The 11941-nt window shown below is 42.1% G+C and overlaps 1 protein-coding gene across 2 annotated transcripts in view; it reads right to left on the reverse strand.

The window, feature by feature from the left end:
* Positions 1-559: 559 nt before the first annotated feature.
* The window catches only part of kmt2cb (lysine (K)-specific methyltransferase 2Cb), a 45568-nt gene continuing 34186 nt past the window's right edge, over positions 560-11941 (reverse strand). For both annotated transcript variants that reach the window (XM_077723740.1, XM_077723741.1), the window contains 22 exons: positions 11721-11832; positions 11522-11588; positions 11359-11419; positions 11009-11241; positions 9165-10763; positions 8728-8919; positions 8317-8481; positions 8101-8230; positions 7491-7638; positions 7223-7407; positions 7002-7138; positions 6380-6644; positions 6162-6289; positions 5983-6087; positions 4778-5882; positions 4537-4673; positions 4326-4468; positions 4076-4250; positions 3647-3763; positions 3476-3549; positions 2933-3041; positions 560-2485 (listed from right to left, as the gene is read on the reverse strand). In XM_077723740.1, coding sequence (XP_077579866.1) covers positions 2393-2485; positions 2933-3041; positions 3476-3549; positions 3647-3763; positions 4076-4250; positions 4326-4468; positions 4537-4673; positions 4778-5882; positions 5983-6087; positions 6162-6289; positions 6380-6644; positions 7002-7138; positions 7223-7407; positions 7491-7638; positions 8101-8230; positions 8317-8481; positions 8728-8919; positions 9165-10763; positions 11009-11241; positions 11359-11419; positions 11522-11588; positions 11721-11832 — 5480 coding nt within the window. In that variant the 3' untranslated portion in view covers positions 560-2392. The remainder of the gene's footprint in view (positions 2486-2932; positions 3042-3475; positions 3550-3646; positions 3764-4075; positions 4251-4325; positions 4469-4536; positions 4674-4777; positions 5883-5982; positions 6088-6161; positions 6290-6379; positions 6645-7001; positions 7139-7222; positions 7408-7490; positions 7639-8100; positions 8231-8316; positions 8482-8727; positions 8920-9164; positions 10764-11008; positions 11242-11358; positions 11420-11521; positions 11589-11720; positions 11833-11941) is intronic.

The raw sequence follows: 11941 nt of genomic DNA on the forward strand, positions 1-11941 counted from the left end.
ATTTTGAGATTGATGGTATTCAGAGATTTTAAAGTCCACTTAACTGCTGATTGCATTTAAACAATCACTTCCATTACTCACAAAATATATATTTGATTTATATTGTAGAAAATGAACAGAAAATGTCAGTTAAATTTTACTACCTATTATCCTTTTGCATTATATGCATGTTTCATCAGACCTAACAGCAAAACAGTACTTTAAAACCTCAACCAATCACTATTCAATAAAACCTACGTTGAAATGAAGCACATCATACTTATATTGTATTAGAAAAGTACTTTGTTTGACCTTGCAGTGTGTACCACAAGAACCTTGAAGATGTTTTGTTGTCTTCTTTTCTTTCACTTTCTGATTATGAGACGCCTGCAAAGAGGCAATATTATTCAAGGACAGCGAAACATATTCAATGCTGCACATTCTGGACACAAGATAAGCTATTTGTGTATCGGTACTTACAGATTGTGTTTTCCGTTTGCTTGATAACTCACCTTGAGAAGCTTTAATGAGACCTAAAGTAGAACTTATGACGGTTGGGTTATGCACACAAACAACATGCTAACATGTAAAATAGTTTATTTTTGTAAATGTTTCTAAATTCAATTCCACAAACTTCAAACTCCGTACTCTGTACACTCCAGAAGGCATTTTTAAAACCAAACCGCAAAAAAAAGGGGGGAAAAAAAGGTAAAGGGCAAAATAAAATAAAATAAAAAGTAAATTTGGACTAGTTTACCAGACCAATAAAAAGGGAGCACAAACACACTGGCAGGATGTTGTATCATACAGCATAAAAGAGGGGGAGCTGGAGAACAAAAAATAAATCCAAGGAGCAATTTTGTTACAACCATTCATTGAGAAAATATATACAATTGAGTCTTCGGAAAGTTAAAAAAATACATGCCATATACATTACAAGTTCTAAGACTGTCTTGAAAATTTTACAGTCCACTTGAAATTGTGCACGCAAAAAAAGTTTCCATTTTCTACGCATGTGATGTGTGACTGTGTGTCAGTATAAGAAATAGTTCTGATTAAAGACAATGCCTTTTCTATCCAAAAAAGAGCGAGAGAAAGCGACAGTGGCAAAAGTTCCCTGGCAATTCTCTCTATCACAAATATACACATACACACACGCACACGCTGGTTTGTCAAAGTCATCAGACACTTGCACCTTGTTTTAAAAGCAACGTAAAAACAACAAATATACGTCTGTGATCCTATTTGTGTGAAAAAGTTAAAAAGTTGTCCTTTTGGGTTTTAAAACCTAATTCACAGTTCATTTAAAATCAAACCTGATCAACGGCCAACAGACGCAAACATTCTGTCGCCATTTGGAGAGGTGATATTTTTTTTTTCTGTGACTGATCATTTATCAACAAAAATATCTTTAATGTTTGAGTGGTTAAGTGTGTATAAGTCACAAAACACTACAGCTACAATACCTTACTCTTACAACAAAAATACTTTGTGAATTATTGTGGTTATATTACAAATTCTGTACATAATAATCATAATATATACTCTCAAACAGAAATAACGTTCATTTTAAATAAATTTCATTGACAAACAGAACAGGAGAAGGAGCAAAATCAATTTAAAAACACCAAACATCGAGAAAGTTAAGGTAGTATTTGGTCGGTTATTCCTATACTTTTTCTTTATGTACATTTATACAAAAAAAAAAAAGTAACAGCGTGTCTTCTTCTAACTTCACAAACATATCTAGCCTTCTTCAACTCATCACAAGGAGAAACAAAATCATTCATTCAGTAATAAATACAAAATTCCACACAAATCACATGACGGAGACCTAGGATAAAACTGACTCATGGAATCAAGTATTTTTAAAGTTGTGTGTGTGTGTGTGTGCGTCCTTTTTTTTCTCCATTTTTGTTGTTTTGTTTTTTTTAGTGCAAGTTAATATTCCCTTCGCAGTATTCATTGCTGTACATTCCTCATTCAGTGATGTCTACATTTAGTCATACACGTAGTACGACGAAAACACACGCATACACGCGCGCACACACATACCCACATGCACACAAAAGGGCCTGCCCTTAGTAAGCAATAAGGCCACACCCTGCACAGTGCTTTCTCATTCGTTGGTGAATACCACACCCCACGTGAGCCAGACTCTCGTTTACAAACACGCACATACAGACAGACAGACAGAGGCGTCACAGTGCAACAGCCTCTCACATATGGCACACATTGCATCCTGCTACTGTGTTCCATTCACCTCCATCTAACTCAGATGACTAAACCACTTCAGTGTGAAACGAAGCTTTATCGGCATCTTCAGACGAGAAGCAAGGAATGCTTTAGATTTTTTTTGTTGTTGTTTTTTTTTGTTTTGTTTAAGGGTTACTACCATCACCGTGTTTTTTGCTCAGTTAATCCACTTCCTGCATTCTGGGGCACCACAGTGGCACGCCACTTTGTGCTTAGTGGCAATGGGGTCGAACTGGTGGTCGAAACATAGCTGAAAAAAACAAAAAGCAGATGTGAGGTTGATAAAGTAGTACAGCGATCACTTGACCAACTCTATGTGCAGAGAAATATGATGTTGATTTCTTGCCTTATAGGGGTAGAGAAGAGGTAACTAAAGTTAACTCATTGGCTGCTATTGATGATAATATAAGTCCAATCCATTTGAACTGGGACCAAACAAATCAACAATTGTTAATTCGCTGCCATCTTCCCAATTGAAATGGTTTGGACATCTACAAGTGCCAAACTCATTTAAATACACAGGAATAAAAGAGCCACATGATTTGATGTGTATCACAGCCAACGACAGTGAAATAATTAACTCGATACGCCACCTCAATTCTACATCATCTTTCTGTAAAAAAATAATTTATGTAAACTTTTGTTCTTTAACTTAAAGGTTAACAATATAGACAAACATAAAATGAAAAACATCCACCTCCTCTCCCCTTTCAGTCCGGCGGAGGCAGCTGATGATGATTTTGTAACCCCTTTCGAACGTTACCACTTCGGCAACACAGTTTGGAGCACAAGAGTGGTTGATGTACCTGTTGTTCAAAAAGGAAAAAAAATAGAGGAATCAGAGCAAAACCTTTGTGTGTGTGTGTAGTTAAGCTTCAGAACGGGTAGACAGTTCATTGAACAAAGCAATGCCTCCTTTAGTTTGTATGACTGTAGAAGTTAAATATTTCATTGACATGACACCAGCATATTCATGCAAAACATATAATAGGCAACAGTTTCAGACACTTTAAACTCAGCTGCCCGAGGTAAGCCTCCTACATGGATTCAAGGTCATGATTGTGAGTGCTCTGAGACCAATTAGGGAAAACCTAAAGGGCAGACCTCAGGCTCAGCTATCTCAGAAAATTCTGCATAGTAAATGATACATTGAGTGCTTAGTTGATGTATAAATTGTCTAACAAAAAAACCTTGAATACCAATATATCACTAACAGTTGCAGTGGTAAATTGTCACATACCTGGCAATCCCTCCTGATCTAGTTGCATCGACAACATGCTCACTGTCAATGCGAAACATAAACACAGCGCGATTCTGGAGAGAAGAAGATGTGCCAAATTATTAGTTATTTTAAATCGTTGTCTTTTTTGCCTCGTATATCCTAAAGCTGAGTCACAAAATGGCAGCGTACCTGAGCTCTATAGACCTTGTCCTTCCTGATGGCTACCTCATTACGTAGAACGGTTCCATTATACTCAATCACCATTACATGTTTCTCCATGTCTCGAGCAGCAAACAGCCCCAAACCCTGTGGATGTCATTACAATAGTTTACATTAAAATACCATACATTTATAATACACATTATAGGATAAATACTAGAAAATATCAGCAGTCAGTGCTGCATTTGGCCTCAGATTAGAAGGCAAGATCTTCTTCCTGGTCTGACGCATTTGGATGCAACTAGGTAGCGTAAGCACTCCCTTGCCTATTACCACAATTTATTGCCACCCTCATCTCATCATATTGCCATCCCTGCAATTTTGCGTTAAAAAATGCATTTTTGGATGGAAACCAAAAAAAGACGGTGATATTCATAGCAGTGGGATTCAGAAACTCACTTGTATGCGTGAGCGGGCCAGGTAGACATTGGCTCTCCACTCGCTCTTCATCCACCGGTACTGTGAAGATCTCGGGTGCACCACGGGTGGTTTGCTGTGGGGGGCGCTACCGTCTCCCGGGGTCACATTCTGGTTAGACCTGGCACTGTTGCCAGATATCGCTTGCGCCTGCGGTCTTTGAAGTAACATATGCATATGAACAATTAGTCTTTAAGTGGGAAACCATCCAAGGCAAATCAACCAAAAATACCTGATAACTAGAAGGGCACGACGGGAGCTTGTTCTTTGTTGTGCCCTGGCGCAGCCAGCCGGATTGAACAGGAGAGGCAATTCCATGGACGGGTTCCGTCCGTAACGAAATGAGTACCTGTCACAAGCCTCCACTCCAGGCAACTGAAATAAAAAAAAGGAATTGTTTCAAAATTCCCGCAAAAATGTGATGACATTTTTAGAACTTCTACCGATTCAGTGATCTTGGCAACAGAAGATGCTGTCAGACCAAAGAGGTCTTCCCCTTTAAGATAAACGGGGAAGAGCTTCAGTGTGCCTGATTCAGTTCTTCTTTCTGCAACAGGACCCAGAACCTTACACCAAACTCCTAAAGGAAACAAGATCATGACGAGAATGTGAAGAAAAAGTGAAACTAAATCACTGTGGCTCAAACATATCCTCAAGGAATTTGACAGGCTATAGTTATCAAACCTTTAGGAGAGGTGCCGGATAGGACTAGATCTTGGTAGCCCTGTTCAATGACTCTGATGGTAAACTCGGGTTGTCCGTCTTTTTCCTCAATAGAACAGACGTAACGACAACGGCGGTTGCCGTGACGCATGCTCCAGTATATACGACAAGCCTCATAGCCAACTGGGAAGATGGCGGTCGTAGAGTGGAAGTTTGCCATTTGCGTGGGGGTGAGTTGCCCAATGGCATGAAGCACCAGGCTTCCTATCCGGAAAGTGTAGCCCAACTCAGGCTGCTGCACAGCTGTGGCTATCTGACGCACTTCATCCCTTTGGACGTAAACGCGGCGAAAGACGGCAAAGCAGCGCAGTTCGTGCTCCAAAGCGTGTCCAGCCGTGCCTCGCGGTCTGTGGGCGTGACACAACATGGTCTTGTCCTTGAAGAAGGTGCAATGAGCTTGTAGGGCACATGTAAAATGATAGACATTGGTACAACGTAAGCGGTGGCAGCCGCTGGTGGCGCCTGTCTGCTGGCAGTAGACACAGCGCACAGTTTGGCCACGGCGCAGTGCCAGTTCCACATTGATAAGGGCGCCGGCTTGTGTCTCGTACACCTCTGTGGACCACAGGGCACAGTTGAGGTGCACCCACACGTCTAAGTCTAGATTAAGCAAGCGAGCAGGACCGTCCGTGATTCCATCTCCATACTGATGGCAGAAACAGCAGCGTCTGTGGTCCCTCAAAGAAACAGGAGGGCGCAAGGAGGCGCCAAGTTTCTTTAAGAGTTCGTCAATTTTGTCTTCGTCTGGGAGTTGGGAGTTCCCTCTAGGCACCACAATCTGGACAGTCCACTTTCTCCACCGAAGACCTTTTTGTCTCTTTACTTGATGCCAAGTCTCGTGAGACCTCGGCCGGGCCTTCAACTTCACCGTAACTTTGATGGCGTCAGACCTAGCTGTCTCACCAGCCATTGGGAAGGGTATCGGAGAGGTTGACGGGGGAGAGTGTTTGGGCTCAAGTTGGGCTAGGCAATGAACGTCCATTGAGGACATGTTGTTGTTGTACTGGTGCTGGGCTTTGGAGAGGATCTCTGTGTTATCTGAACCAGCAACAAGGGTCAGAGATTCCTTCAAAAAAGAGGATGAGCAATGATTTAGTGAACGTCCTATCCACTCAAATGTATGAAGGGATTCATGGTCTGTTTTGTTGCTCTAATTAGTCACACACCTTTGATTCTATGGTTGACATGGACTGCATTGGCGAGGAGCAGTAGAGAATGAAACAGTTCTGACTGCAGAAGACCAGCTCTTCTTTGAAACGGCCAACAGATTCCTAATGAGAGAAACAAGTCCAAAATACAGTAAATAACACAACTTGCATAATCTTTTGGAGAATGGTAAGAGTACCTTTATGTGTACGGGGAGATCTTTGGTGGATTTTTGCACTCCATTTCCTAGAATCACCACTTTACAATTGCAGCACCATTGGGGTTTACATCCAGGGTTGGCAGGAATTCTATGATCAGGTCCTCGTGCTACAACAGAACGATCAGCAAAACAAATGATAAATGGTTCATCAAACATTTTGTCAACATTTAGGAGCAAAGCTGGTCATATTGGCTCACCTGGGCTGTTGGGATGGAAGCGGAAATGATGCGCCTGTTGTTGCATCATTGCCATTGCACTACCAGGCCTAATCATTTGTCCTGGGCGACCATGAATGCCTCCATTGTCACCTTGTCCATGGAAAATCATGGGAGGTCGAAGGTCCCCGCGTGGACAAGTGAGCATAGATATGGGCCCCCTGTCTGGAGTGCTGCTGACCTCATAGCTGCTGGGGATCTTCACACAAAGCAATTCTGAAATAGCTGCCACCACTCCAGTGATGTTCTGAAGTAAGAGAAAAACCTTGGTTCATGATTATAGTTCACCGACAAAGAACCAATGACTTTAACAACAGAACCCAAGACATGAATAAAATGAAACAATGGAGGGGGCTCCACATAGTTATGGGCCACTTCCAACTTGTGGTTCATTATTGAAAGATTTCTTGTACAATAGAGATTTTCTGATGACCAATATGTGATTGATTTCAGTGAGATAGCATTCTATTTTAGGTACATAATCACACTAATGGTAAGCCAAAGGGCATATAGTTTATTTCTCTAAAGACGTTTTTTAAAAAATGAAACCTAAGGAGAAGTAAAAAGACTACATTGGTACAGAAAAGTAAATCCATAACATTACCTCTACTGCAGATGGTCTTAATGTAATAGCTACAGAAACCATTCCTGGTTTGGAATCGTTAGACATGGGACCAAACGGGGATCCAAAGAATGCTCCAGAAGGTTCAGTCTTAATATCTTGCAATTTTACCACTGACCCTAAAGTGAAAAATAATAAACATTCATCAGTAAAAGCACTTTGAGAATTAGTGTTCTACTATGAGTACAATAAAAGGTAAAAACCTTTCCCATCTGGTGCAGGAAGAATGGGCAGTATAGGCGAAATGCAGGGGGATGGTGGCTCTTGCTTCACCAAAGAAAGGTCTGGATAACGACTTATTTCCATGCCAACAACACTCTCGGGGGACGAGGATGGAACAAAACTGTCAGGTGTATCCCTTTCTTTGCAAAGCTCCTGTCCACGGTTACTGGTAGATTGCAGGGAAAGAGTCATTTCAAAATCACAACAGTTCATGGTGTATAGAAACAAAGAACTTTCAGTATTGGATACCTCAGTTCCTCCTGGTTGTTGTGAGGCGGAGTGGGAAGGGAAGCAGGAACATCCACCGTTTTAGGTCCCTGAGCAATAGCCCGAGCTAACAGATCTTCGTCCGTTCTAAAGGGGACATGTAGCGGCTTCGGAACAAGGGCTTTGGACACTGCAAATAGAAGTGCACCCAATCATACTATGTTCTTTGAAAGATAGAATTATAGCCACATAAGCAATATAATGGAACACATCAGGAGATTAAATAAGTGGTCCCTAGTTTATGACGGGAGGGGAAAAAAGCAGAGAGAATTCTCAGGAACAATCAGTTCCAGACCTCTAATATTGCACATCCTGTGATTTAAGTATTGCACATGAACATTTCAGGGTGTCCCCTGCTTGGTGCCCGTAGTTAGCTGGGATAGGCTCCAACACTCATGTAACCCTTGTGAGGACAAGCAGTTCAGAAAATGAATGAATGAAATATAAAACTAGAAAATGATGACATGAGATTAGTAATCACCAAGTACAGCAGCAATTGACCATGCTTAGTTTTGCCAGGTGGTGTTTTATGCCCAATTCATAATCATAAAAGGAGATACATTAAACTGCAGACCCCTTGATGCTAATTTACCCATGGCAGCTGCTTTGTTGGCCAGCTCTTCTGTTGTAGCAAAGCCATTGATCATTTTCTGCCGATTTACAGGCGGTGGCGTGGGAGGAAGAGATGCTGGAGGTGTTGGGGGATTGCTCAGGTTACTCTGCTTTAAGAAACAGTCAATTCCAAGTCAATTGTGAAATCAAAACCAGTGAAACTACAAGAAATATAATGAATGGAAACACATCTCACCTTGTAAGACAGTTGTGAGTAATAGTCGGAGACGCCATCCAGAGAGGCACTACCAAAAGTGCCAGACAGGAGGTTATCTCCATTGAGCTGACCACTGCCATAGGGAGCAAAGTGGGCAAAGTTGACCCCAATCAGTGGCTCCATGAGGGGCAGAAGAGAGAGTTGCTGGAGAATTATACAAGAAAGGTGGAGGATTAAACCACTTTTTTAAACAAAATCACATAAAATAAAATTAGCCTTCAACAACACCATTTATAAAAGAAAGCGCCTTTGCACAGACTTAAGGTCGACCTAATAGAGGTATAGTTTCATATTTAAGTTGGGAAACCAAGTTTTTGAACTTGCTATATATGGTGCTATTACTCAAATTTAATATGGCGAAATATTCTTTCATCAAATGATCAGTCTTACCTGTTTTATTTGGGTCATCACTCTGTCAGGACTCGAGTGTATAAGTTGACGCTCATCACCTTCCTTTTTCCTCTTTTTGTAGCGTGAGGGAGGTTTTTCTCCTCCTTTAGGAGTTCGTTTATTCCTCCCTTTCTTCTTCTCTTGTTCATTTAAAATATGTCCTTGAAAGTCCATGGTGCCATCAGAATATGCCTGAGGACATAAGAAAATAGGTCAGAGAAAAAAAAAACCTAAACATGCAATTGCGCACTACTCTCGTCTTCTCTGCGCAGCAGCAATCATATGGCGTACAGTAAATAATATAAAATTGCTAACAATTTAAATGGATTGGATGGATATCGCAGTCACTGACGGCCCTTTCCATCTTAAAGTATGACTCCCTATGGTACTACTTTCTCAATGCTGTATAAGCAAATGAAACAAACAAAAATACTGACCCCATTGCTGTCCACTGAGTTTTGCCTTAGCAGGGCTTTGCAGTCCGCAAGCTCCTCCTCCTCAGAACGCAGGCCCTCTTCCGACAACTGTTGTGAGAACTCGGGAGGAGTTGCACTCTTGTTTTTCAGCAGGTGTTTCAGAAGCTCATTGCCAGCTTCACCCTTGCTTGGGCTCTGACCAGCAGGAAAGGGGGACATATTCCCTTTGCCACCCTCCTCCTTCACGGAGTTCATTTGGGTTCCCACGGGCCCTTCTCTTGATCCCTGACACTCAGTGTCAGTTTGCTCTAACTTGATGTTGCTGAGGATTCTGTCATGTTCCTGGGCCTGCGCCCTTGCCATATCAATCGAAAGTCCAGTTTGCGCACCAGAAAGTTGCCTCTCTAGCTCAGAGTGACTCGGAGTAGAGCATCCGATCGGAGATCTTGACAAGTCTTGTTCTCCAAAAAGATGCGGGTTCCTCGTTGGTGTAGAAGAGGTGTCAGAGACGCACGGCGTCAATGGGGCAGTGAGATCCGAATGTGGCGTTGAAGGTGTTTTGATCGAATCTGTGTCGTCGTCTTTCTTCTTTTTTCGGGTTCTTTTCTTTTTCCCTTTCTCATCTGGTATGATGTTGGAGTACAGTTGGATTAAAGATTGACCTGAGCCAGGGAAGTTGGATGGAAGTGGTGTTGCTGAGTCACCTGAAAAAGGTGGACCATCGCCTGTCATTGAAAGCATCATTCCGGGCCCACTGAATTGACGCGATCTGCTCTGACTCTGCGGAAAGCTGGATGCTGGAAGGCCGAGGTTATCGGGCCCCATTTCAGGAGGTATCATCCCGTTTCTCATTATGGGCCGCCTTTCACCTTGCATGTAAGTGCCAGGTGATGAGCACATTCCTTGCTGCTGGGGGAACATTGGTGCATGTTGTTGCGGTTGTCCAGGAAGCCTTTGGGGCTGCATGAACTCCTGCGGTAGCTCCGAATTAAAAAATGGCATCTGAGCCAGAGGTGTCATATTCCCATCTGGCCCAATCATACCCTGTTGTTCCATTTCCATGCGATGTTTCAGGGCTCTTTGCCGTTCAACTTCATGCATAAGCTGCACACGCTGCCTCTCCTGCTGTTCCCGTAGCCTCTCCCGCCTCTCCCGTTCCTGGAAGCCCTCACTGAATGGATTGGTATCATCAAATTTCACACCGCCTGTCTGAATGGGTTTAACAGCCCCGTGAGGAGCTGCTGCCAATTGAGGCTCTGGTGCCATTTGCGAGTGTTGAAGCATGTTGCCCATTGGCATCTGATGAGGCTGCAAGGGGTTTCCTGCATGGCCTTGTGGGGGCATTATCGGTGGCATTCCTGGCCCTCCCATGCGAGGCCCGGGGTGCCATCCTGGTGGTGGGTTGGGCATTCGTGGAGCAGCATTTGGCGGACCAGAATGAATCGGCATTTGTATCACAGGGTTCACCTGAGGTTGGCCCATTGGTGGCCCACCAGGAACAAGGCCAGCAGGACCTGGCATTGAATGCACTGCTGGCATCATGGGTGTCAAGTTGTTTTGCTGCTGTTTCACTCTGTATTCTTCAATGAGTTCAGCATGCTCTTTCTGCTGCTTTCGGATCTAAATGACACATTATACATTAGTAAAAGCACTACACATGTTGTATGTTTTGTATATTTAAATGATCACTGCAATCATAAAGAAATAATTATTCCATTTAAAATATTACTACTACTACTATTAATAATAATAAAAAAACTACTATGAAATTATTAAAATTACATTCTGCAGTGAGTTCAGGCAACCGTTTTTATAAATGAGTGAGTCAAAAATTTAATTGGCACTATACACCCAACAACTCTAACCTGCTCTAGTTGTTTCTGCACTACACCCTGTTGCTCTGTGACATGCTTGAGCTGCTCAGCGTCCTCCTCAGGGAACTCTCTCCCTGCCTTCTTCGCCGTTCTTTGCTTGGCGGACAAAGCTTTCTTTGACTTCCTGTGAGCTCCAATCTTCTCCTCTAGAAATTTCTGCTGCATTTGAAGTAGTTGCTGAGTCTCCTGCAGCCACTCTTCATACTGTGCTCTTTGAGCATTGTCTGAAAGAAGATATTCTATATTTGAAAAGCTGACATAAAAGAAAGTAATCTACATTTTTTAGAAGCATTAACCCTCAAATCAAATTTTAAGTAAATACTTTAAAACCAAGAACTTACTGACAAAACCAGGCCCAAAATTAGGAGTAGTCGGTCGTGGTACTTGCGTTAATCTTCCATCCTGTGGGAAAAGTAAAAAGGGGTGTTGCCAGGAAATATTGTATGTGTCAAAAAAGGTGGCTTTGTTTTTAAAACCCCCAATACATTTAACATGTAATGTTACCTGTCCTACAATTTGTGGAGGAAGTAGTGTGCTGTCAGGACAAGGTGCTACAGGGCCAGATGGAAACCTGTGAGTTAGTAACAAAAAATAAACATGGTTGCAAGTTATTCATGGAAAGTCAGTGAACATTCAGTTTCTAATCTTAGCTCATTACAAGATATAATTATTACACTGAGAAAAAAGAAGAAGAAAATCTTACCTGTTCATAACCATTGGAGCCATTCCAATATTGTTTTGAACCATGACTTTTTTGATGCCTTTGAGGGCAACCATCTTGGCCTTCATGATTGGGTCAGTAATTGCATCAAAATCTGGACAAAGACGAGGCAATTAGATAATGAATTATTCAACATAAATTAGAGTACAGCAATACAGGTGAATCTCAATTTATCAAAATATTGTGCAAAGCTAGTGCCAAAG

This window comes from Stigmatopora nigra, chromosome 9 (assembly GCF_051989575.1).
Source record: "Stigmatopora nigra isolate UIUO_SnigA chromosome 9, RoL_Snig_1.1, whole genome shotgun sequence".
Taxonomy (NCBI): domain Eukaryota; kingdom Metazoa; phylum Chordata; class Actinopteri; order Syngnathiformes; family Syngnathidae; genus Stigmatopora; species Stigmatopora nigra.